Here is a 27,790-nt window from a genome sequence, read left to right on the forward strand (position 1 = left end):
CGTGTGCACGCATTTCGAGGCACTTCATTTTCGTCCGCCGGCATCCGATGTGAGTGTGGCTGAGGCTCACTCATGTTGGTATAAGCCCATTTGTCATTTCCATGTTATTTCATCACATCTTATCATCGCCTCGGTTTGCGTGCCCGTGTGCACGCATTTCGAGGCACTTCATTTTCTGCCATCGGCATCCGATGTGAGTGTGGCTGAGGCTCACTCATGTTGGTATAAGCCCATTTGTCATTTCCATGTTATTTCATCACATCTTACCATCGCCTCGGTTTGCGTGCCCGTGTGCACGCATTTCGAGGCACCTCATTTTCTGCCATCGGCATCTTATGTGAGTGTGGCTGAGGCTCACTCATGATTAGTATAAGTCCATTTGTCATTTTCCATGTCATTTGCATTGCGTATGCATTGCCTCGGTTTGCGTGCCCGTGTGCACGCATTTCGAGGCACCTCATTTTCTGCCATCGGCATCTTATGTGAGTGTGGCTGAGGCTCTCTCATGTTAGTATAAGTCCATTTGTCATTTTCCATGTCATTTGCATTACGTATGCATTGCCTCGATTTGCGTGCCTGTGTGCACGTACTTCGAGGCATCTCATTTTCCTTGTATCTGTCATCGCCTCGGTTTGTGTGCCCGTGTGCACGTACGTCGAGGCATCTCATTTTCATCATTCTGTCATCGCCTCGGTTTGCGTGCCCGTGTGCACGTACTTCGAGGCATCTCATTTTCATTTTCATTATATCTGTCATCGCCTCGGTTTGCGTGCCCATGCGCACGTACTTCGAGGCGTCTCATTTTCATTGCATTCCGTCATTTTCTCGGTTTGCGTGCCCGAGTGCACGCATTTCGAGGCATCTCTTTTTCATAGCATTGAGTATGTTAGGATTGTATCTTAGTTGCATTTCACGCATATCATGCATATTACATCGTGTCCGGAATATGAGTTAACCCGGGCACGGGAAACGAGGTGTGTTTCGTACTCCGAGTGACGGAATGTGTCTCAATTCCCCAGTCACCGACACTCCGGATTATCCATGATGGAGTTAGGTTTTAGCTGTAGTTTCATGCGCATTCATCCTATATTGAATTGTGCATTTCGACTCCTCGACCATCATGCCTCGGTATGCGTGATTGGTGGCACGAGGATCGAGACATGCATATATTTGTGCAAATATATTGCTATGCCCCTTTCCTGCTCTCTGTTACAGCAAAACCAGGAATCAGCAAACTTTTGGGGCTTGGCACGCATTTCAAGAACAGGTGTAAACAGAGGCTAATTGGGGCATTCCGGTGGATTTCCGCGCAAGACAGTCCGGACATGCATCATCCATCAGAAGCAAGGCGGTCCCTGGCTTGCACGCCAGTTTCATTTACTTTCTTAGTTAATTCATTAATTAATTAGAATTTTGTAATATTTTGGACTGTAATATTCTTTTATTCGGGACTGTATTATTTATTTGGACCCTCCGAGCGAGGGCACAACTGTAATAAGTGTGCGTGAGTGTGATGTATGTCTTCCAACCCCACGTCTTTCGCCCTTTTATTTATCCGCTTTTGTTGGTTAGATTAGGGCATATTTAAATTAGCATACAGTATGACAGCATGTTTGCATCATTCATCTGTTTTGCATGCACCGGGCTCGGCGCATCATACTAACTGCATTGTATTTTCAATTCCAAGTTGAATACATGTTAGTTGTAGCATTTCATATGCCATCTTAGAATAGCCGAGCCTACTATAGTTGCATTTTGCATGTGTTGCATTAAGCATTTTTGTATACTTAGGATCATGCATGATTTCTAATGTAGTTCCTATTTTGGCTTGGAGTACTCGGTAAGTTCTATGCTTTAGCATCCTCGCATGCGTGTGAGTGACTGCCATGAATAGCATGCTTACCATGAGGCTATGTGCTTATGTGATATATCTGCCTGAATGCCTGTGGGTGAAGGTTGAGTTGTTTAGATTGGAATAAATCATCGACTGTTTGTTTTAAGCCCACTAGATAGTGGCAAAACCATCTTTTCTAAACCCACCTGCGGGTGGTAAAATCTGCATTTTAAGCCTACTTGCGAGTAGCAAATCATCTTTCAAATAAACAAGCATGAAATGTTTTGTTCCAATTCGGGCGATCCAGTCTATACTTATATGCTGTGTGCATCACATAGTAACCTAGGCTAATAACCGGAATAAGAACACACAAAGTTTTCAAAAATAGATATCACGGTTAGTAGAGGCCGATCTTTGATCGGGCGAGCGGGGGTGCTCACGAAGTGACCTTCCCCAATCGTACCCAAGTTCCCGAGCCGAGACAACTTTGGTGATGACGGACACGTGGCCTTTTGGCACCGAGTCAGGGTTTCCTAAATTTCCCAAAATAAAATATTTAGGTGGCGACTCTGTATCTGGCAAAGCAGTCCATGTTTGGCACTTCTTTCAAAAATCTGTTTTCTCAAAACGATTTGCCGGATTTGGACTCTTTGGTTCAGATTTAGAACCGTGACAACAAAGTCGAGTCCGAGCTGTAGCGAGGTCCCCCGCGGGCTTGTTACAAGGTGCTTCTGCAGTTAATTGACTTTGAGTTTGGCTTGGTTTAGTTTGGCTCCCCAGAGGTTGGCTTGGTTCAGTTTGGCTCCCCTCAGGTTGGCTTTCTTGCATGAAGTAGAATTTGCCATTGACCTTGCAACTTCTCCTGTTGTGTCACACCTTCCCACAATTATTACAAGTGATTTTAATGGCCTACCTTCCTAGCTTTGTGCCTTGAATTGGTGCCTCACTCTCCTTTCTTTTATTTTGCTTAGGCCTCCTAGCTCTTTTCTTCACATTAGGTGGCAGCACCTTTGCATACTCAGTTCTTAGCCACATTTCTCTACCATTAATAGGACTCAACATATTGTCATAGATCTTCAGATAAGTCTCCATCTTTTAGTATTGATGAACATATTTTTCTGGTTCTTGAACTAATAAATTTGCAGTAGCCACAACATGGGCACATCGAATGCCTGACAAATCCCACTTCCTACAGCCACAAATCCAAGCTTGCAAGTCTAGCTTGTATTACCCACCATATGGCCCTACAACCTCAAATTGCTCATTGCCATTCAATCTAGGAATCCATCCAGCTGCATCCACTTTCATTTTCTCCAAATGATTTTGAATCTTAGGACATATAGGACCATTGTGTCTTTGCATTGCATCTATTCTTTTTTGAACTATTTCCTTCAACAATAACCTTGTAACGACCCCAAAATGAGTATCAGAAATTATCTTTATTTAATTATGGTTTAATGTGCTTTAATTTACCTATACCTGTGAATTGAGGAATTATCTGTTGAGTTACGACCTTGAAACTAAAATTGCCGACCCTTATGGGTTTAGAAATCAAAATTGAGTACATGGATATGCTATTGGGAATTTTTAGAGCTATTTGGGAAAGTTAATTGGGAATTTATTTCATCTGATTCATTAAGGTGCGTTTGGGTGGTTGACTTTGCACTGCAAATTAAAGGCCTTAGAGGCTTTAAAAACCATAACAGAGTGCATGGTTATGATCAATATAATTTTTAGAGTCATCTGGGAAGTTTAATTGAAATTTGGTTTCCTGCGATTCGTAAGGGTGCATTTGGCTCCCTAATTGTGATAAGCTTACGTGTATATATATATATATATATATAAGTATATGAGCCTTGCTTAACTCAACAAAATGAAAAGAAAAGATATGAGAGACAAAAACGTGAAGAGAAAAGAGAGAGAAGAAGAGAAGAGCAACTAGGGCTTAGAGATTGAGGATTTTTGCTAGGAGATTCAAAGAATAGGGAACAAGGTATGTGAAACCTAACTACGATACCCTAAATCTCACTCCAATTGTTTGGTATCAACTTGAGAATGATGTTCTCCACTTATCTAACTTGGGGTTTTGAACCACTCACTTTGGTTAGTAAATACCTATGGAAAACATCAAGAGCCATTGTTTTGATCTAGTTAAGAGATGATTCTTGTGTTAACCTAAGAAAATCTATCCTCTAATCTTTAATCTTTGCATGTATTAAACTTCTATAGACACCCATATATTTGTATCTATTTTGTTAACCATGGGAGGATGAAAAGGAATGTGATTAACAAGTTGTATAAGTTGCTTTGGTAAATTAAGACCTATTTATGTATAAATTCATGTGTATCATGTTCACATAATATGATATTGGAGAGATATTGCTCATATTTGCCTTAGAAATGTCTTTGGAAAGTTGGCTTTTTGGTGATGTTCGAACTGTAGAAAACAGGGCAAACGACCACACGTGCGGGGCCCATGGCCACACGTGTGGGAGGCATAACCGCACGTGCAGGGTTCACAGCCGCACGTGGGGAAGACAGGGGAGAGAAATGGAATCACACTGCTAAAAAGGCACGTGCGGCGCACCTGCCCACAAGTGTAGCAGGGACTTCCGCGCGTACGGCCAAAGTTGAGAAATTCTACAACCTCCTTTTGTTCTGTTTGACCCTCTGAAACTGTTAATGTGTCTATTTAATCCCTTTAAAATGCTTAAAAATGAATAGAAAGTAAACAAATTGAACAAGTGAGTAAAGAAACTAAAGAGATAATAAACAAATAGAAGAATGCGTTATTTACTCGTTGTGTACATGTGCTATGTGTAGGTCACCGACGGAAGGAGACCACTGCTCGCCTAGACCACTGTGATAATAATAGTGTAATGCTATGTTTATTACTGTATTTCTGCTTATGAATTATTAATTCATATATCTTGATTTCACTTGGTATGTTGGAATCATTATGCTACGGGTTACATATTAGGATTGTGATTGGCATGCTTGGGATGAGTAATGCCAGGATTCGTGTATTTTTCCTGGATACGAATTGTGTTTATTGCAATGGTATACATTATGTGAATTATATTTTGATGGAAATGATTAAACAATGGCATTGACATGGACCTAAGGTCGTTTTGTTCTATTAATAATGATAAGCCTAAAACTGTTATGATTTATGATTTGTGGCTCTAAGGCCGAGGGAGATAGAGACATGTCGATGTTCCATTTACCCTATAATGATATGAATTGTTTATAACTCATGGCCGAAAGCCAAGGGAGGTGGAGACATGTCGATGTTCTATCTACCCTCTAATGTTTCAAACAGCTATTGATGTGTTGGGCCCAAAGCCGTTTTGATATATGATTGGGCCTGAGGCTGTTTTGATATATGATTGGGCTCGAGGCCATTTTGATATATGATTGGGCCTGAGGCCGTTCTGATATATAATTGGGCCCGAGGCCGTTCTGATATGTGATTGGGCCCAAGGTCGTTTTGTTATATGGTGGGCCTGAGGCCGTTTGGTAAATATAATCATGAATAATGTTATGAAGGATGTAAGTGAGGAAGAGTATGGTGTTATGCTACTTTTGAATCTAGATTATTTACCTGATTCATTTCACTTTATTATTACTCATTGAGCTTCGCTTACTCCGTATTTTATCTGTATGTAGGTGATCAATCTGGAGACCATCCTTGGGTCAGTCTCAGGAATTCTTTTGTGAACCTGTTAAGTCAAGCCATCAAGTGCACCTCTGTGTTGAGGCTTTAATCCTGTATTGTTAGAATTTTGTATTTACCCAAGTTTTATGTATATGAGTGTGAGATACATATATAAGTATATGTATATTAGTGTGTTTACATTGTTTTAATTATTTTAGTTATCATGTATGCACAAGCTCAATGGGCATTACCATCTGATTGGCTTCCACTTTAGGCCCCGATGTCATTTAAATATTTTGAAAATTTTGTCTTTGAGGCCTAGGTACAGGCCGGTCATGGCCTAAACTTTTAGGGGCAGGTTCGGGTCATGACAAACCTAATCTTCTCTAACATTGTAACCACAGGTTTACTCCTAGCTTCCAAGATGCTTGAATTGAAGCACTCACGTAGATTGTTTAGCAAAAGGTCACACTTTGGAAAAGTGTTGAAGTGGCTTCTACTCCAATGAATTGGTGGTCTTTCAACTAACCAATTATATGCCTTACAATCAACTTCTTTAATCTCTGCCATCACTTTGACAAATGCAGGAACAGTTGTTACCCTTGCAGTCTTCCACAACAGATCTTTTAGAACCAACCCCTTGTGTTTACCCTTAAAATTGTTGTACAAATGCCTCACACAAAACCTGTGTGAAACATTTGGGAATAACTCAGCCACTGCATCAATCAAACCCTTTTGTTTATCACTCATGAAGGTATAATAATGAAAGTTTACAATATTCAGATCATGTTCTAACAACTCTAAAAACCACAACCATGTTTTCTTCTTCTTTTTCTCAACAATTACATAGGCAAATGGAAATATGCAATTTTTTGCATCTATCCCACCAGCAGTCAAGAGAATACCACCATGTGACCCTTTCAAATGGCATCCATCAACTCCTATAACTAGCTTGTAAACATTCATAAAAGCTTTCTTCAATGGACCCCAACAGAAATACAACCTTTTAAACTTTGACTCTGTATCGATCCCATCACTAACCCTTGGATTAGTCCATTCATTAACCTTTGGAATCTGTTTCACCTTTATGCAGATTGTTGTCTTAGGAATGGTATTCCTAATCTCCTCAATGTAACTCCATAACATTGCAAACTGCTCAACTGTAGTACCCTCTACTTGTGTCAGCACCTTGTTTCTTGCCCTTCTCTCTTTTTGTAAGTCAACCTTCACATTGTGCTCACTTGAAATAGTGTCTGACAATGACTGAATTGGCCATGTAGGATTTAACCTAATTCTTTCAAAGTACCTCTTGACAATCCATTTGGAACTCACATATGCCACATCAAAAGACCTATTACAAGTGTGCTCATCAAGTGTTTTGATCCTATACAACCCATCATGTTTTACATATGAAGCATAACAAACCCAAGGACAACTAACTTTACACTTTGCCCTCACCTTTTGTTTGTCATTCTTGATAAATGTTATATGTTTTCTCCACTTAATTGCATACTCCTTCACAACATCCCTAAACATATCATGACTCTTGAACTCCATACCAAGTTTGAATTGAGAGTTGTGCATATCAGAGTCAACATTAAAAATAAGGTATTGCCTCCTATGAGAAGTACCTCCTTCATCAGATGAGCTGTCAATACTTCTTAGCTCATCAGAGGAGCTTCCAAGGCTTTGTAGGTCATCAACTGCCTCAGTCATTGCATTCTTACTACTTTCTATAACAGCAAACTCTAGATCTTTGTCAATATTAGCCTCATACAATGCACATCATCAGAAAATCCATAGTCACTATCATCATATTTCTCAGACTTATCAAATGAGAAAGAGTCTGAGGGATTAGGATCATAGTCAGCACTATCTTCCTCTTCTGCTACCTGTATATCTACAAGTACTCCCTTTCTCTGAATTCTTTTTGCACTTAACCTTACTTGATTAACTTGGGCATCTATAACGCCATCTATTCCTAAACAACCTACATAAACCTCTACTACTCTATTTCCATCCACAAGTGTCTCCATCCTCATTACATCTTGATCAATGTTAATTAACTCTAACCCAACACAGTAATTAACCTTATAGTAATAGATGTCACATCCAGTGCAACCTACTTCCTTGGCCATATTGTCCAACTCCACAAGTGATATCTCATCAGAATTAGAAAAGTCAAAATAGTTGATAAATCCACCACTATAAACCCTCTGAGGATTATAACTAACCAAACCCCTATGATGCATTTTGATTGTGAAATAACAAGATCCTTTCTTCGCATTTTTAAATGAAAAAATATGCTATTATCGACTAATTATACTAATAAATAAATAAAAATAGTATTAAACTACTATTACCATAAGACAGTTCCAATTGAAGAAATCCATGTATGAATACATTTATAAAAAAATATAAAAAATAAAAAAAAACACTATGTTTTCTGTATTCTTGGTAAATTGATTTTTAATAAGGATTACATAATACATGAGTTTCTTTTAATGACTGATTAAACTAAAGCTAATCAAGTATTACACTATTCAAGTAAAACAATTACGATTAAACAAATCCTTTTGAAAGAAAAACAGACAAAGATGTATTCTAAAAAATGCCAAATCAAAATAGTATTATATCATAAATTGATTTTTCATAATCATTAGCTTCAAAATTAAACAAATATTAAAAGTAAATACCATAAACAATTAGTCGATTACTTTGCTTTCGAACCTAACCTATGATTCAATGTTAGTTCGTGCCCTTCGTTCAATGATGAACTTTGATTTTGATTTCGATTTCGAATAAGGAATTTCAAAACCCTAAAACTGATTTTGATCCCAATGAAGCCGTAGTTGAACTGTCTATTACACCACCTTATTTTGTAAGGAAACCTTCTTATATTCCCCCCAAAAGATAGTTCAGGGGGACAACTCATCACATTCCGTCCAATTGTGGACAGAAGGTGACGGTAGGAGTCTAATTGATCAATTTGTGGAAAGTTCAAGTACTAAATTGAAATAAATCAAAGTATGGGGCTCAATGTGAAAAACGCATGATAGTTTAGGGAGGAAAATGATATTTCCTCTAATTTTTATTTATTTTTATTTTATTTTTTTGGGAAGAATGTCCAAATGTGCAATTGGCCACTTGAATGCAATTGGGAAAAATCGATGTAACCATAATTTTTATTGAAAAAGTTATTCTAAAAGTGAGATATATAGTATAAATTTAAAATTAATGTGATGTGAGCTATAAACAGAATAAATATGATCTATAAATGCACCTTTATGAATATATAATATTGTTCGTACAAATTTTAAGGTTTAATTGCACTTTAGAATAATTTTTAAAAATAATTTGTTTCATTTAATCTTTTAAGGGGTCAATTGTATTTTATTTTTATTTTTTTTATAGATGGGGTTCAATTCTTTTTAGGGATATTTACCAATAAATCTCATCTCACAAATAAGTACTCCAATTAGTTCCAAGTTTTTTCTATTGATCTGTTAAGTCCTATTAGTGGAGAGTTTCTTTCCGTGTTGTTCAATTTTTTATTTTGGTAGTGTTTTGGTGGACAACTATATCATTTTATTAATGTGACAGGTATGATGTGATATTACAATGTGGCAAGTATTAATGTGCCACTCCAAAAAAATTGAAAACTCCTTAGTGTACTTTTCCTAAATGTGACAACGTTGCGGGTATGATATGACACTTCAAAACTTTTACTCCAAAAAAATAAAAACTCCTTAGTGTACTTTTTCCTAATGTGACAACATGGTCAGTCCTCAAACTGGACTATTAAGGTATCATTTCTCTTAATCTTCATGCTATTCAATTAAGCCATTTTATTACATTCAATAAATTCACGAGCACAATCACTTATCAAAACTCGCTTAAGAACCGTGCACTATGCATTGTGAATCTTGGCATATGTATTTGTGTTTGGATATTGAGCTTCCTGACTACACTTGTGGACCTTGAAATGTATCAAGCAATCAAGCAGACCAAATAGATAAATTAAGGAATCTCTACTGTTAATTGATTAGTTGAAATATCTTTGCAGGAAGTTGTTGAATCTGTTAAACAGGACTTTGGAAGAATTGACATCCTTGTGCACTCGCTTGCCAATGGACCAAAGATTGATACACTGAGGGGATAGTATCTATACAAGATTGATACACTTAACCTAACCATAACTGTCTAACTAAACTATAGTAAATCTCTAACAAACTAATGACTAACCTTGGTAATTCACACGTGACCGCTGAAACTGCTGCTCTAACTTTGCCATGCTATGACTGCTATTGAGGTTACTCCGCTGTTGTGGCTATTGCTGCTCTGCTGCAACTCTGTGATTGATGCCTTTCATTCCCCCTCAAAGTCATAGGACTGGGAAAAACTAAGAGTTTTCTTTGAAGATACTGAAACCAAGCTGCAGACACCCCATTTTTGATGGCCCTTTAAGACTTCGATGTTCTTGCAGGTACACCCGATGGCGATTCTGATTGCTCACCGAACATTTGAAGTCCGCAGCAGGACGCCATAGGTTTGAGTTTTCCAAACCTTGCATCCTTCTTACTTCATCTTTGGACCATGCTTACGTCTTTTCAGCATGAGGATGTTGATGGCCTGCCGGGCATCCTTGAAGGCTGCCGGCCATGGCTTTTAGCTTGCCGGCCATCAATAAAGCTTTGTTGGCTATCAGTGTTTCCAGCAGATATTTTATGCCAACTGTATGCACAGGTTCATGCATCTTCTAACACGTGTGTGGCTAGATCTTTGTGAAGGGAATTTGCATCTTCTATATATATGACCCCTCTCTTGCATGTGGGGGGGGGGGGGCTAAAAAAATTTGGAGAGAAAAATTCTCTCTCTCTCTAGAATTCTCTCACTCTCTCTTGTTATTTTGTGCCTTAAAGTCTAGTTTCTCTAGACTTTTGCACATGAACCCTTGATCAAATTTGACCACCTTGGAGCTGAGGTATCTTAGGGTTTTGTTTGAGTTCTAGAAGAGGATTTTGGCTTGATTTGGCTTGTTTTGTTGCTCAAATTGTATCTTGTCTTCAAGAGGTAGAACACTTGTATTTTACTCTTGTTCTAAATACTTGTTTTACCATCTTTACATACTGTTTTTGAGCTGGTTTTGACCTCTAAAAATCTCTATTTTTATGGTTTAAAAATGGTGGTTTAAGGCCCCTTTTGAGTTAGGGGTGGTTCACCCTTTTGTTACCTGATTCTCTTAAGCTTTTGTGCCTTTTTTTTCAAAGATTTTAAATCAACTTTTTTTGGCCTTTTAACCACTAAATTTTAAAAGTTTTTCAGTTGTAAAAACCATGTTTTGAAATCCAAAATTGGAGAGGTTAGCCTCCCCTCCTTGTGTCTTGTTTGCATGCCTAGATAGCTTCATATGTTAGCATGTTTTCCTAGCAATTTGTAGCTTAAGTCCAACTTGTTTTGCCCTCTGTTTTGACCTGCTTTAGCTCTATTTTAAGCTGTTGGGGTCATTTGAGCTTTGTTTTGTACAGTTGTGGTGCAATTTCCTTCACTAACTTAGTGTTTTGAAGCTTTGGTCATGAGTTGCTTGAGTTGGTTGCATGTAGTGGTGTCATTTTGCATGTGATTTCAGTATATATAGCTTTGTCATATCCTCATTTGTTTCACTCTTTCAATTGCTTTTGAGGGTTGTTTCAAGTTTGGGATTCTTTAAGCTTGAGATTGAGTTTATGCTTAATGGTTTAATCCTCTTTGAGGGCTCATTATCAACGACATAAACTCTCTTTTGCCTTACATCATCCCTTGGTTGACACTTGTTTCTCTTTAGAGGAGTCTCACCAATGGACTAAACCAATTAAAGAATGAGTTGGTAATTTAAAATGAGTAAACAAAGGTGATAAGTAAAACTTGAGAAAGATAAGCATGTTGTGTTACATTGCATGTGTTCAATCGGACGTTATATTGAACACAAGGAAGATTGGAGCATTTCACATTCAAAGTGATAAAATGAGCCAATCTCTTTGGTCTCCATATCCCTTAATCACACATGATAGGGTGATGGTCTTGAGTCTTGTTTTTTTTTTTTGCATACAATGAAGTTATATTCCTTGGTTCTTTGGCCATCATGCATTGAAAATGTTTGGTTGGTGGTTTTGGAGCCAAGAGTACCACTCCTTGGAGATGTTTTGATGATAAGGAGTGGTGCATAATACATACAACCTGTGAAACTACTTCTTTCCTGCTCTGTGTTGTGCTCTGTTGTAGTAAAATGAGGTTGTTCATCAGTGGCTGGCAAGCCATACACTAATGGCCGACAGCCTTTCACTGATGGCCAGCAATTCCCTTTTGCAGCAGGCACATGGCCGGCAGCCTCCATTAGTGGCCGGCCAGCCACTGATGTACTCTCAGAGCAGTGCCCTTCTAGCATACCAAAATTCAACTGTGCAAACAGAGGCAGTCAACAGCAAAGCAATGACATTCTGGATGGAAAACAAGCGCGCGCATGATGCGTCTCAAGTTTAATTAATTAGAACAGTATGCCTATTGTTATTTTTGAGCTGGTTTTGTACGTAATTAATTTAGTTTTAATTAATTAGCGCAATAAGTAGCTGATTAGCTTAGATTAGTTAATTGATTGTTGTAATAATTAAGTAGCTTAGCTTAACTATTTCTTTATTTTGTTTTGCATTAATTAGCTTAGCTTAGATTAGCTAAATTACTCATTCGAACCCTCATTCGCAAGGGCATAATGTTATAATAAGTGTGCGTGCGTGTGTGTATGTTTTACAACCCCACGTTTTTCTCCCTTTTATTTAATCGCTTTTGATGGTTAGATTAGAGACATTTTCAATTAGCATGCCTTATGTTTGCATGTTTGCATCCATTCATTTGTCTTGCATGCACCGGGGCTCAGCACATCATTCAAACTGCATTGTTATTTCAATGCTTCTTTGAATACGTGTTTCAAAGCATGCTATCAAGGTGTTGCAAATACCATGATTAAGTAGCCGAGCCTATTTAGTTACATTATTTCATGCGTTGCATTAGGCATCTTGTATAGTTAGGATCATGCATCTTTCTAACTGGTTTCTGTTTTGGCTCGAAGTACTCGGTAAGTTTTTTCACTTTAGCATAATTGTATGAGTGTGATTGCCATATCGCCAGGTTTCACATGCTTGCCATGAGGCTATATGCTTAAATGCTAAACTGTATGAATGCCTGTGGATGAAGGCTTGTTGTTTGAATTGGAACGATTCAACGAATACGCGTTTTAAGCCCACTTTGTTATGGCAAATCATGTTTTAAGCCCACTATGTTTGGTGGCAAATCTGCATTTTTTTAAGCCCACTTGAGGGTGGTAAATTCAAACCATTTTCACAAACAAACATGAAGTTGAATTTTTCCAAGCCTTGCGACTAGTCTATACTGGCTTGTGTGCGTCACATAGTAAGGTTAGGTTAATAACCAGAACAAGAACACATAATGTTTATAAAAGAACATATAATGATTAGTAGAGACCGATCCTTTGATCGAGAGAGCGGGGGTGCTCATTTCAAGACATTCTCCTTTCGTACCCAAGTTCTCGAGCTGAGGCAACTTTGGTGATGACGGACACATGGCCTTTTGCACGCACTACTACAAAAATAGTTAAAGATCACACTTTGACAAAAAAAAAGATCTCACTTTTATTGGAAGTGTGATAAAAAAAATTAGATTGATATTTTAATCACACTTAATTTGATTGAGTGTGATAATATTTATTTTTTATGTCACTTTTCAATTAAGTGTGATTATATATATATTTTTTTAATCACACCTTCTAATTAAAGTGTGATTATATATACACTACTACTTTTTAATCACACTTTTTAAACAAGTGTGATTATATATATATTTTTTAATCACACATTCTAATTAAAGTGTGATTATTTATATATTTTTTAATCACACCTTCTAATTAAAGTGTGATTATATATACACTACTACTTTTTAATCACACTTTTTAAACAAGTGTGATTATATATATATTTTTTAATCACACATTCTAATTAAAGTGTGATTATTTATATATTTTTTAATCACACCTTCTAATTAAAGTGTGATTATATATACACTACTACTTTTTAATCACACTTTTTAAACAAGTGTGATTATATATATATTTTTTAATCACACATTCTAATTAAAGTGTGATTATTTATATATTTTTTAATCACACCTTCTAATTAAAGTGTGATTATATATACACTACTACTTTTTAATCACACTTTTTAAACAAGTGTGATTATATATATATATTTTTAATCACACATTCTAATTAAAGTGTGATTATTTATATATTTTTTAATCACACCTTCTAATTAAAGTGTGATTATATATACACTACTACTTTTTAATCACACTTTTAAATAGGTGTGATTATATATATATTTTTTAACCACACATTCTAATTAAAGTGTGATTATTTATATATTTTTTAATCACACCTTCTAATTAAAGTGTGATTATATATACACTACTACTTTTTAATCACACTTTTAAATATGTGTGATTATATATATATTTTTTAACCACACATTCTAATTAAAGTGTGATTATTTATATATTTTTTAATCACACCTTCTAATTAAAGTGTGATTATATATACACTACTACTTTTTAATCACACTTTTTAAATAAGTGTGATTATATATATATTTTTTTAATCACACATTTTAATTAAAGTATGATTATATATACATTACTACTTTTTAATCACACTTTTTAAATAAGTGTAATTATATATATATACTCCCTAAATAGGTGTGATTGTATAAAATATTTCAATTTGATTTTTATATAAAATGTACAATTCCCAAATCCGCGCCTCTATTCTACCCATGAATGATAGAGACGACTCACTACTAGAAAATGAGACGTTAGACACGGAACTTTTTCACCTATTTTTTCATCTTCTTATCTCTCTGTCTCTGTCTCTCTTCTCTTTCTCTCTCACTCATCACTCTTCTCTGTCTGTCTGTCTTTCTCTTTCTCTATGTGTCTCTGTCTCTCTTATTTTTCTCTCTCTCTCACTAATCACTCTTCTCTATCTGTCTGTCTGTCTCTCTCTCTTTCTCTCTTTCTCTCTCGTTCATCTCTCTTCTGTCTATCTCTCTCATCTCTCTGTCTCTCTTCTTTTTATCTCTCTCGCTCATCTTTCTCTGTCTCTCTCTCGTTTATCTATTTTCGCTCTTTTTTTTTCTCTCTCTTTGTCTATATCTTTTTACCTATTTTTTCATCTTTCTCTCTCTCTTCTCTTTCTCTTTCTCATTCATTACTCTTTTCTTTCTGTCTATCTATCTCTTTCTTTCTCTCTATGTCTCTCACTCATCTATCTCTTCTCTCATCTCTTTTCTCTCCCTATCTCTTCGCTCATCTCTCTTCTCTCTATCTCTCTCATCTTTCATCTCTCTTCTCTATCTCTCTCTTTGTCTCTCTCGTTCATCTCTCTTCTCTCTATGTCTCTCTCGCTCATTTCTCTTCTCTCTATCTCTCTCTCTCTGTCTCTTTCGTTCATCTCTTTTCTCTCTCTGTCTCTTTTTCTGTCTCCCACTTTCTATCTCTTTATCTTTTTGTCCCTCTCTCTCTCTCTCTCTCTCTCTCCCCCTCTATGTTCGCGTTGCTCACTCTCTCTCTCCCCCTCTATTTCTCTTTTCACCAATTTTTTCATCTTCTTGTCTCTTTATCTCTGTTTCTGTCTCTCTTCTTTTTCTCTCTCTCACTCATCACTCTTCTCTGTCTGTCTATCTTTTTCTTTTTCTTTGTGTCTTTGTCTCTGTCTCTCTTCTCTTTCTCTTTCACTCTCTCACTCATCACGCTTCTCTGTTTGTCTGTCTGTCTCTGTCTCTCTCTCTTTCTCTCTGTGTCTCTCGCCCATCTCTCTTCTCTCTCATCTCTATTCTCTCTCTGTCTCTCTTCTCTTTATCTCTCTCGCTCATCTCTCTCTGTCTCTCTATCGTTTATCTCTTTTCGCTCTTTTTCTGTCTCTTTCTCTGTTTATCTCTTTTCACCCGTTTTTTCATCTTCCTCTCTCTCTTCTCTTTCTATCTCTCATTCATCACTCTTCTCTCTCTGTCTGTCTGTCTCTCTTTCTCTCTCTGTGTCTCTCACTCATCTATCTCTTCTCTCATCTCTTTTCTCTCTCTGTCTCTTTCGCTCATCTCTCTTCTCTCTATTTCTCTCGTCCATCTCTCTTCTTTCTATCTCTCTTATCTCTCTTCTCTCTATGTCTCTCTCGCTCATCTCTATTCTCTATGTCTCTCTCATTCATCTCTTGTCTCTCTTTGTCTCTTTTTCTGTCTCTTACTCTTTATCTCTTTCTCTCTTTGTCTCTCTCTCTCTCTCTCTCTTCTCTCTCTCACTCGTCACTCTTCTCTGTCTGTCAGTCTTTGTCTCTGTCTCTCTTTCTCTCATTGTCTCTCGCTCATCTCTCATCTGTCTTCTCTCGCTCATTTCTCTTCTCTCTATCTCTCTCCCTGTCTCTCTCACTCATCTTTCTTCTCTCTCTGTCTCTCTATTTTTCTATGTCTTTCTCTCGATCATCACTTTTCGCTCTCTTTCTCTCTCTCTTTGTCTATCTCTCGTTCATCTATTGTTTCACTCTCTTTTTCTGTCTGTCTGTCTCTCTCTATGTATTTCTCTCTCTGTCTCTCTATATCTCATTCTTTCTCTGTCTCTTTTTCACTCATCACTCTTCTCTCTCTCTCTCTTTCTCTCTATGTGTCTACCTATCTATCTATCTCTCTCCTCCATTGTGTTCACCTTGCTCACTCTCTCCCTCTCATCTTCTCTATTTACCAAGCTCTCCACTACAAGAAAATGTACTTTTAGCGACCGCTTTGTCTCTCTCTCGCTCATCACTCTGTCTTTGTCTGTCTGTCTGTCTGTCTGTCTGTCTGTCTGTCTCTCTTCTCTATCTGTTTCTCACCACCCATCTCCTCTACCATCGTCACCACTACTGCAAATGCCATTCCACTACTACCATTGTTGCCACTCCACTTCTACGACTATCATTACTACCACCATCGCTACTACTCCACTACCACAACTACTATTACCATTACCTCTCCACCACCACCACTACTCTATCTCCTTTACCACTACCACAACTTCACCACTATCACCTCTTACTTACCACCTTCACCACTACTGCCACTCCCTATCCTCTACTACAAAAAATTAGTTCTTGATTTTTAGTAATCAAAAAAAAATAAAAATAAAAAAATAAACCGCAAAAAAATATTTTTCATTGACCACAAAAAATTAACTTTATTTTAATGGAAAATATTTTTCATTAAAATATTATTCCTACTTCTACCAAATAAAAAAAAAAATTTTTTTTATTCATTAAAATAAAATGAAACAAATAAATTTTCAACCTTAATAATTAAAAGAAAATGAAAAATAAATAAAAAAATTCATTAACTATAAAAAATTATTTTAATAAAAAATAAATTTTATTGTTTTCGCGAAAAAAAAAAAAAACGATTTATTATTTAAATATTTATTAGTAATGAAGATTTAATTTTTTTTTTCTCATTCCCCCCGCCCCCCCCCAAATCGGTTTCTTGTTTTCCATTCCCGCTCCCCCCTCCTCCTCCCCCCAAAAACCCAAAATCCCCAATCTGTTCAACCAAAATCCCCAATCGGGTTCTCCCCCCGGCCCCCCAAAACCCAAAATCCCCAACCTCTTCAACCAAAATCCCCCCCAAAAACCCAAAATCCCCAATCTCAAAAACCAAAAATCCCTAATCTCTTCTTAGGGTTCTCTCTCTCTCTCCGGCGAGCAGTTTCTCATTTCTTCTCTCTCCTTCTAGACCCTTCGAAGCCTCCTCGCCTCCCCGTCTGGTATACAAATCCTTGAATATTAACATGCATTTGAGCGAAGAGACTCCCTTGGTGAGGTTTGAAGAGTTTGAAAACCATCCGGCTGATCGAGAGAATCATTGTCCAGGACGGTGAACCTTCGAAGACCATCAAGGTCCCTGATGGGTTCGATTACGAGCTCTATAATCGTAACGATATTAACAGGATTTTGGGTCCTAAGGCTTCTTGCATTTCCTTCAAGGACTCTGCTTGTCGCTGCTTTGGGTATATGGTTTCTAAGAAGAAGTATATCTTCACCATTGACGATGATTGCTTTGTGAGTCTTCCTTCTATTTGGGTTTTTGTTTTTTAATCTGGGTTTTTGTTTTTTAATGTTAAAGTTTAGATCTTGATGCAACTATGTGTTTTGGGTGTCAATTTGGTAGATCTGTCTGATAATGGCTTGTTATGATCTGCGTTTTTGAGAAAAATTAACTGTTTGATTGTTAGGTTGTTCTTTGGTGTCACACTGTTGGTTTCTTCTAGCCATATAGCTTGTTTTGCTTTGCTTTGTATTTTTATTATTTTTGTTATCAGTTTTTCTTTTTGGCAGAGTATTTGATGGGGTCTAGTAACTTTTTTAAAAACTAGCTTGTCGGTGCAAATGTGATGCATTTGTAATTTAACATAAATTATATCTAATTTTACCACTCAATTTTTTGTGTGATTTGTTAAATGAAGAAAATGGATTGAAATTGATAACTGTTTAACAATATGTGTGTATTTTTGGAAGAATAAGTGCAAATGTGATGTGTTTGCAATTTTACGTATACATTTTTTGGTGATTTGTTAAATGAGGAAAATGGATTGAAATTGATAACTGTTTAACAATATGTGTACTTTTGGAAGAAAAAAGAATAGCTTAACAAACCTTCAAAATCTTATGAGTTGTGTGCTTTATATAATACTGTAGATAGTATAGATTCACTTGGTCAACTTCAAACAACTTGATTAGGTCTCTATGACTGCTTGGTTTTGTTAATGAGTGATTTTACTGATATAGAATTAATTTTTTTGAATCACAATAATTATCTGTAATGCCAAACATTGGGATGTGATTGGTTGCTTTGCTATTTTAATATCCAGATTGAAGTTTGTGGTTGTTTGCTTTGAATCTCATAAACTAGAGTTTATTGATGTAATTTGAATAATGCTAAATTGCTAATAGTGAGATCTTACAGTTTGATTGTTATTTTAACAACTTTTCCTTCTCTGTACTTTATTTTATTGTACCATCAATTTTGCATGTTATATTCAAATAATTCTCTTTGAAAGACACTTTATAAATACTTTCTAGGTAACATATCTGGGGAATCATGCTTTTGTAGTTCATGATTAACTGGTTACAATGTGATCTACAGGTGTAGAATGGTTAAAGATTTTACATCTTTTTGAATCATTGTATATTAGTAACAAGGTCTTCACTTTTTCTCTTTTTTAATCTTTGGTTGGTGGGTCCAGATTGTTAAAGTAACCATAATCCTGACTTTAGACAGCAATAAAATACTTTAGTTAAAGTAACCATAATCCAGACTTTAGACAGCAATAATTTTGTTTGATAAAACTTTTTATTTATTTTTCTAGCTCAAAACAAGCTAAAAAAGTTAACTTTTATGAAGTTGGGTTTAGATGTTTTTCTTAAGCTAGATTTTTTTAAGTTGCAAATAAGTTTTTCCAAACAACCTCTGAAAAGGTGTTTACTCGGTTTATGCATACTTTCATGCCAACCATGCAGATTTTGTTAACCAACACCCCCACCCCCCTTTTCTTCAGGAAGCGCGATGGCAATGTGTGATAAAATACTATTATTCATTTTGACCTTTTGTAGGATGGACTCATCTAAATGCAGTACAAACTGACGATAACCTCCTTTCTTCTTCGGGTTCAAATATTTCATAATTTGTTCTTAGGGTTGATATATTTCATGAAGTAAAACTACGCTGTATTTTTTTGTCATCTTAATTACCAAATTTTGTCTACAGATAATAAATTTCATCTTTTGTGGACACTTCTTATTTTTAGAGAATGCTATCCTTGACTTTTGAGTATAGTAGTGCTATAGTAGTAAACTCTAATGGCCTCTTTGTACTTATCTATTAAATTTGTGCTCACTAACCTACAATTCCTTCATTTCATAATCTGTTTTAAATACTTTCTGTAGTCATATTAATTTTATTCCGGTTTTTCTATTTACTTCTTTTGTTGTCTTTATGTCCATCAGACTTCATCAATTTGGACTTTGATGGGGAATTTAACAAATGTTACTGGGTACTGAAGTTGTTACAATGGATCTTGTAGTCTATGGTGAATGGTATAACATTTGTGATACATAAAACTTTTTATCTTACAGGTTGTTGAGAGCCGCGTTCAACTTCTTATCAAACTTGAGGAGTTGGGGATATCTGAGAAATCTGAATTGGGTTCTCTTATTGAATCCCTAATAGTATCCAGCCAACTTTGTTTTGCAATTGCTTTTCATTTCATTCATTCTTTTTTATATAAATCTGAAATATAGTTGAGTTTGTGTCTTGCGTGATTGTTATGGTTAAAATGGGTAGTGTCCAGAATTTGGTTGTAAGCATGGGAGAAATTACAGTGGCTTATTGTATAGCAAAAATTCCAGTCTTGTATATCAACAGATTCTGTCGTCATAGTGGAATTGGGTGAAGATACTTCTTATAGGCATTCCCAAGTGACTTCGTTGTCATTGTGTCTAGTCCTTGCCTTGAAATTGATTTGAATATTATTGATTTTTCAAGATTGGGTCTATAACAATCTGAAAACGGGAAATTTCTGACTTGCAAAAACATGTTGATTGACTTACTGAGAAAGATTTTGCTTGTCACTTTTAAACTGATTTGTGACTGTAATATTCTTTTGAGTCTTTGCTTATCCTCTTTTTTTTTTTTTTTTCTCAAAAAATAAATAATCTTCTTGGTGTTACTTTTAGTTTTGAAAAATGAAGTTTCTTATATTTCATGTTTTATGCATAGGTTGTTCAATTTTTCTCTTTGTATGTTGTCCCTCAAAAGAGAGGTAAAGAGTTGTTCTTTGGTTAAGCCTCAAGGAAATTGGGAAAATCAGGATCGACCAAGCAAATCGTCACTCAAGTGTGTCACCTCTTTTGCTTACAGTGACAAGCTAGGTACCCTTGGCTTTGCCAATTGATACTCTACCTAAGCATGCTTCTCCTATGCCTCAATCCCTTGTCTCCACTGGTACCTTAATCCGCTCACGCTAGCCTAGATCAAGAGTAGGGCCTATGGATCCTCTCGAGGTTGGGCGTAAGGGGGTGCCTGAATGCTTCCTTGTGACGTATATGCTGGACCTTCAAGGGAATGCGGCTCAGTTAGAGCGATCAAGTGGCACTCATGTTCTGACCCTCGTATTTATAGAAAATCTCCTCATTCGGCAACTTGAACACTTTTGTTCACCACCTTTAGTTCTCCACTACTCCTACTATCTCTACCCTCTATTACCACATCAACTCTCACCCTGTCCACCTCAGATCTCCCCTTATTTTTCTAATCTAACTGTCTCAAACCTGTGTCATCACAAAATGATTAAACTTTAGCAATTTGGCAATTTAATTTGTCTCCAAAAAATGATGTACTTTTTATTTTTCGTAGGGCACGCCTGTGCACTTGTGCTGGGGGGAGGGGAGTTGGTCTCCTTGGACTCATCGTTTTCTCTCTAAATTTAGAATGCTGACTCATGGCTTCTTATATCTTCCCCTTATTATTATTATTCCTTTTTTGATAAACAATGAGATGAAGATGAATTAGTGGAAAAGAAGAAAAAAAGGCAAGTGATGTGGCACAAAGGGCGGATGTAAATGGGAAATAATTTGTTTTGTTCTTTCTATCAGTCCAAAGATCTTTTCTTATAGTCCTATTCTATTAGATAAAAGAAAGCTTCAGATTAGAACTAGTTTGTCATGTGCTGATCTCTTACTGATTGGAACAAAGATGCATGTGCTTGTGGTACACATTCTTTAGTGTGATAAATGACTAGATGGTGCTGTGATCTGTGGCAACAAAGCCTTGCACATTGAACTCCTTTATTGTATAATCACCCACATTAATTGTCAAAGAGGAGATTATCATTTTTCAGTGTGTAATATTCCTGCACACTGTTTGAGTGTTCTATATTTTTTGTCACAGTTCTTACCTTAACAGCTGACTAGATTTTCTGGGAAGACTTCACATGCTTGGACATTTCCCAGTGCATGTTAAATAAAACTATTTTGCATGTAGCTGCAAAATATCTTGAGTTAGACATATCAGGATGTCTACGGCACTTTATTTCTCTTGGTATCAAGGTACATTTCATTTCTATCCTCCGTCTACTTCATTAGGTTATCTGTACTTCTGTAACAGATGCTATATTTCAGTTTCTTGAAGTTATTAGAAATATGTGTTGGTGAATATCTTGAGTCTTACTTTTAGGCAAGCATATGGTGTGGAAAGCATTTGAAGATGACACTATGTCGACTGAGGAGTCTCAAGAAGAACATTGCAATCTCTTTTTCCAGGTAAATGATATGTGATGTAAATTAATTACCTAATGAATTTTCTTAAGTGGGACTTTTCTTGAGTTATGAAGTCGTTTTACAGGATTGTGCAAAGAGAAGTATCAACATTGTTTTTCAGAATTCTTATTTGAAAATAAAATTATGCAGCTTGTAGAAACTTGCTAGCTGTAGGAAGAACCTAGTATTGGAATAAAAAAACCCTTAGTATGTTTCATTTCTGAGAACATGGACTTGCATTGTGCTGATTACATAAATGCTGATTTAACCAACATCTAGATTTTACTGCAATTGAATTGTAATCCAAATGCTGAAGGAAGGTTTAGAATTAGAAGGTTGAGTTTTTTTTTTTTAATAAAAAAAATGCTAACATAGTTAATCGGTTTTGTAAAGGCTTTAAAATAATTTTTCCTGAATATTTGCCAAGGTCTTCTCAGAACTTTGAGACTTGTAGGTTTGGACCCTACAATGATGTGTCATTTTTATTTTTTCTTTACTTTTGAGTTTCCTTGCATTATTGATAAGTATTGATTTGACCATAGTCAAACTGGATGTTGAATTTCTTAAGGCTGTTATGTCACACCTGTTCACAGAGGATGGCAAGTCGCGACTTGTTTTGGTGGATTGGGACATTTTCTGAAAATGCTTCTGCATATATCATAACCTTTAATTAAAAGTCTTGTATCAAATTAAACCCTGTACTGTTAAAAATCATCAAAATATTTTTATTAGAGGAATCAAAACTGTATCCTGTGAGGGGCAAAAAAAAACAAACTTTCTTTCATCAGAATCTGTTTTAGATTAACATTTTTTTAAGATACTTATTGTGCCTTTCGAGTCTTCTCTTCTGTTAATTATCTCTTTGGTACTCTTTCCAGTTGCCACAAGTCTTGTGTTTGAAATATTTGTTATGGTGCAACTTTTCTTCTTGCAGTAGTCTCTGCATTTTTGCTTTGATTTCTGAAACTCTACAAGACGTGGCATTAAATTCTCTGTACCAAAGCATGCCAACTGTCTTAAAGCAATATTTCCCTGACAGCTGTGAATTTTTCTTTTGCAGTTGCTTGTGGATCTGTTGAGGTACACTGCTGCTAGTTTTTCAGCTTTAGCAAGATATCCTGTTTTAGACGACAAGGAGTTGATGGTTACAGTTGGTCAGCTGGAGTAGAAGACAACTCTTGGGAACATATTGGTGCAGATCACTAGGTAGTAGGTAAATGACCATTCCTTGTCTTTAAATAATAATTATGTTTAAGCTAGAAGTACATCTTAGTTGTTTGTAGGGTGATGGGATATATCATATAGATCCCATTATCTCCCTTGCTTGCTGCTAAATATCTTGAGTTTGATTATGAACTGATTGAAGCATCACTTATTTAATAGTTTTGTGTGCTGGTTTTGCTAAGGGCTCTAGAAATCATTTAAGTTCTAATCATCAGATTGATTTTCTTAGCCAATATGTGGATGGAATTCAAATGGGAGGTTCCCCATGTTTTACTAATGTTAGTTGATAAATACCTCACTGTTCCTACTTCACTGTTAATCTGTAGAAGCTTGTAAAAGCTCACAAGTATTCGATGCTTTTTATCATGTAGATTCATCTTTACTTCTAATATTGATATTGCAAGTCTTTTTTCTTTCTTTTGTGGGTGCTTTGTGCTTTTTCTGTGGAGTGTAATGATTCAGGAGTCCACTTTGTCCAAATTCAGGTCTGAAGTTCAAAGCTCACAGGTACTACTTTATTGATCTTATTAGCTTGTGAATTTCTCTCTATGATTTTCATGATTTGCCCAAGCATTATTATTACTAAAGCAATACTATGAATTGCTAACAAACACATTCAATGTCATATCACTACAAATGGGAAAATTTTGTATGGAGGGATTGAGTATAATGATATTTGATTTAACATTCATGCAATAATTCTTGTGAATGTGTGTCACTCTAACATGTCATGCTTGCTTGACATTGATCATCACATATACAGTTAGTTGATGCATAACCACAGCAGAGTTGATTGATTCCCATATAGGTTGATAGTTTGGTTTTGGAGTTGCTAAAAGGCAATTTGTGTTTGTAGCGGTCTCTGAATTAATTTGTATTTTCATTTTTCAGGTCAGAAATTAATTAGAAAGATGCAAAATATAGTCAAAGAATTCAAGAAGTTTGTGCTTCAAATTTTTTCATTTTTTAATATATGTAAGCACAGTTAATTTTTTAAATAATATATATTCACAAAAAGATCGTACACAAGCTGTATTGAAATTTATCATTTTTAAATATTGTGCTCATTAGTGACCTTCTAATTACAATGTCATTGACACTGAGCTGCTGTGGCATCTAATTGTTAATAGAGAAGTTACTTCCAAAAGAATTAAGATCAAGCAGAAATAATTAATGTTTCTATTTTGGTTTGTTGAATTAACTTTTTAGTTTATTCATATGCATTAGCGGTTTCTGGATTAATTTGTGTTTTTTATTTTTCAGGTCAGAATTTTTTTGGAGAGATGCAAAATATGGTCCAAGAATTAAAGAACTTAGTTTTTTTAAGTTTTTTCATTTTTTAATATATGTAAGCACAGTTAATTTTTTATTATTTAATTCTTTTGTATATACTTTTGAATATTTAATTTTCATTTATGAAATATATGACGTTATTCTATTCAATATGTGGTTATGATTCAAAATATAGTATATAGTGTGTATTACATTATTCAAATGTGCATACAAAAATAATATTGATTATTTTTCAAATATGTAGCACCTTTTTTTTATCACAGATTTTATTAGTTATTAATCACACTTAAAAGATGTGATCTAAATGTTATTAATCACACTTAAAAGATGTGATGTAAATATTTTTAATCACACTTAAAAGGTGTGATCTAAATGTTATTAATCACACTTAAAAAGTGTGATTAAAAATGATCATTTTTAATCACACTTCCAAAGATCACACTTAAAAGGTGTGATCAAAATATTTTTAATCACACTTAAAAGGTGTGAACTAAAGTTTTTAATCACACTTAAAATGTGTGATCTAAATATTTTTAACCACACTTAAAAAGTGTGATCTAAATATTTTTAATCACACTTAAAAGGTGTGATCTAAATGTTTTTAACCACACTTAAAAGGTGTGATCTAAATATTATTAATCACACTTAAAAGGTGTGATGAAAGTATTTTTTTAATGACACTTAAAAAGTGTGATTAAAAATGACCATTTTTAATCACACTCCTAAAGACCACACTTTAATAAAACTTAAAAGGTGTGATTAAAAAACATACATCACACCAAAAAAGTGTGATCTTTATCTATATTTGTAGTAGTGACGAGTCAGAGTTTTCTAAATTTTCTAAAAATAAAATATTTAGGTGGCAACTCTATATTTGGCAAAGCAGTCTAACTTTGGCATTATTTGACTTAAAATCGATTTTTCGAAAGGGTTTGCCGAATTTGGACTCTTTGGTGATTATCAGTTTCACATTGCACTTTGTGAGATTAGATTCAGAACCACGGGAGTCCGAACTGTGAGGCCTTCTTTTCAAACCCTTTCCAAAAGGCGGGGTGCAAAAAAAGGCGAGTCCACAGTTTCTAGCAACTCTGCTGGGAACTTAGAAAACTTGACTCGAACTCATGATATGTTGTTTTATTTATACTTATGTGTTTCTTTGCATTTGCATTTGCATCGGTGCGCTTAAGTCATAGTGTTTGCCATCTGCTATTCCTGAACGGTTTGCCAGAGGCTTGCCAAAAGGCTGATCGGTTACTGGTTCTGCTACGATGGGAACACAAGCCTTGGACCTGGACTACCACTATGCCGTTTGATCCTCCTTTCACTTCTCGGTGTTAGGTGCAAGAGGTTTATTAGGTAGTCTTGCTGAGGTACCTTTTTTTTTTACCAATCGACCTAGTTGTATATCGGAAGCTATAGAGACCATTCCAAATTAGGACAGGTTGCTCACCCGAATGCAGGATTTGTTTGAAATCACTTGTTTGCGTAGTGAACCCCTAGCTCCTGGAGAAATTAGGACAAGGAAACCCTACCCCACCATAGGGGTGTTTTGATTCTCACTTGCTTGATACGTGCTTTAGAGTGAAACTCTGCAGGAATGTATATATCAGTTGCAAGTCTGGGTATCAGTTTGAGGGTATTAGTTTTGAGGCAGAAGTCAGTGTTTGAGTATAGTTATCCAGCTTAAGATTGCGACTGTGTGTTGTTTCTGTCTAAGCCGAGGTGCTGTGTGGTTTCTGATTTTTATTCCTTTTGCTTTATTTTCTTTTTGCAAGGTAGTTTTTCACCATTGCTTCAAACGAGGCAATTACCCCCCAAGCATTCTGGACTCGAGTAAGGCGACTTTACCGATCTGGGGATCTTGTAAGAGGACAACCAGTGTTTGTGTCGCTACCCCCGGTTACAAGACGGAGGAGAGTCAAGCATAACTCATCGGTTTGATAGTTACCTTCATTCAGCAAAGTCTAGTTTTCTACTTCCACTTCGAAAAGAGAGTACACACCAGCTCTGATAGATCAGCACCCCTTAGTCAACATGGAAGAAATGCTCCGCCAACTTCAACAAACTATTGAGAATATGCAACAGAAAGCCCGCCAAAAGGAAGTCACCACCAGCCAAGCAAAAACTGTAACCTGGCAGGCTGAGTTGATCGCCAAGCTACAGCAACAACAACCATAGCAAGCAGCAGCCTCTGCATCCCATCCACCTCCTATAAACATTCCAGTACCCGGAGCTCCTGCTCCCACAACTAATGTCCAAGAAAATGCGGGCATCCCAGTGGATCTGATTCAGCCCTAGACCTCCAAAGCACCGATGTACCAAACGGAGGCCCCCTTTGAGTTTGAGATTGACCCTACTACGCAAAAAGTGAGCAAGCTTGAAAAGGTCTTCGAAAGGACACAGGGCACCAATTCGATCCCGAATATACAGGATGGCTATACTGATGCAACAGTGACATTGCCAGAAAGGTTTAAGATGTTGCATATAAACCGCTTTGATGGCTCTGGTGATCCCATGGTCCACTTGCTGCCATTTTCAGATATTCTGCGGCCGATGGGCCTGACTAGATAGCAGAAGTTATCCCTCTTTGGTCGGACTCTATCGGGTATCGCAACCATTTGGTATGCCAAACTTGAAGACTCGGTGAAGAGGAACTGAGAGGAAATGGATGAGGCCTTCATAGCACAGTACTCCTACAATACTCAAATCGAGGTCACCACTCGTGACCTTGAAGTAACTCACCAAGAGCCGAAGGAGGGTTTCTCCGATTTTGTCAGTCGGTGGAAAGGCAAGGCCTCTATGATGACTGTTTGGCCAGCTGAAAAGGACCAGATCAGAATGGTCGTCTATAACCTGAAACCGAGGCTGTTATAGAAAATGATAGTCATACCTCTGCCTACTTTTGCTGACCTCCATGAAATAGGGCATAGAAGATGCAATGAAGCAGGGTCTGATAGACCACGAGAAAGAGCAGCCGAAGAGATCTTTCACATGCAGTTCTAATGCGACTACGAGTGGTAGTGCAACTGTAAGGCCTTCTGATGTGGGTATGGTCACCACCACACCGAAAATCGCCAACCCATTTGCCGATACATCTGATACCACCTCACAAACCTCGAAGCACTAACCTCGAGGCCAGAGGGTTTTCACCCCACTTTACATGTCTCTATCCGCAGCCTTGAGAGTCTTGATCAAAAAAGGGCACCTGAAGCAGTTAGAACAATGCCCATTGCCCAATCATCTCCCTCCTACACACAACCCGGCCAAATACTGCGCCTTCCACCAATAGCATGGCCATGACACTGACCAGTGCTTCAGATTATGTCATGAGATTCAGGATCTCATTGAC

General features: G+C 36.4%; 2 protein-coding genes across 10 annotated transcripts; one reads left to right on the plus strand and one right to left on the minus strand.

Annotated features, from left to right (window-relative positions):
* Positions 1 to 3,061: 3,061 nt before the first annotated feature.
* Positions 3,062 to 7,208, minus strand: LOC114263281 (uncharacterized). Its single transcript, XM_028203780.2, has 2 exons — positions 5,869 to 7,208; positions 3,062 to 3,236 (listed from the first exon to the last, which is right to left on the minus strand). Exons 1-2 carry the CDS (start codon positions 7,206 to 7,208, stop codon positions 3,062 to 3,064), a joined length of 1,515 nt encoding a protein of 504 aa, XP_028059581.2.
* Positions 7,209 to 16,986: 9,778 nt separating this feature from the next.
* LOC145800948 (uncharacterized) lies at positions 16,987 to 24,611 on the plus strand. 9 transcript variants are annotated; one of them, XM_082890783.1, is made up of 8 exons: positions 17,079 to 17,670; positions 19,744 to 19,836; positions 21,580 to 21,714; positions 21,842 to 21,927; positions 22,985 to 23,137; positions 23,598 to 23,655; positions 24,040 to 24,123; positions 24,412 to 24,591. In XM_082890783.1, the coding sequence occupies exons 1-5, from the start codon at positions 17,623 to 17,625 to the stop codon at positions 23,001 to 23,003; spliced, it is 381 nt and encodes a 126-aa protein (XP_082746909.1). In that variant the 5' UTR covers positions 17,079 to 17,622; the 3' UTR covers positions 23,004 to 23,137; positions 23,598 to 23,655; positions 24,040 to 24,123; positions 24,412 to 24,591. The 9 variants fall into 9 exon arrangements, with proteins under 9 accessions (XP_082746907.1, XP_082746909.1, XP_082746910.1 ...); XM_082890784.1 differs by having other exon boundaries at positions 23,611 to 23,655; XM_082890785.1 differs by having other exon boundaries at positions 23,634 to 23,655.
* Positions 24,612 to 27,790: the final 3,179 nt, after the last annotated feature.

Source organism: Camellia sinensis, chromosome 10 (assembly GCF_055761805.1).
Source record: "Camellia sinensis isolate YWXY chromosome 10, ASM5576180v1, whole genome shotgun sequence".
Taxonomy (NCBI): Eukaryota; Viridiplantae; Streptophyta; class Magnoliopsida; order Ericales; family Theaceae; genus Camellia; species Camellia sinensis.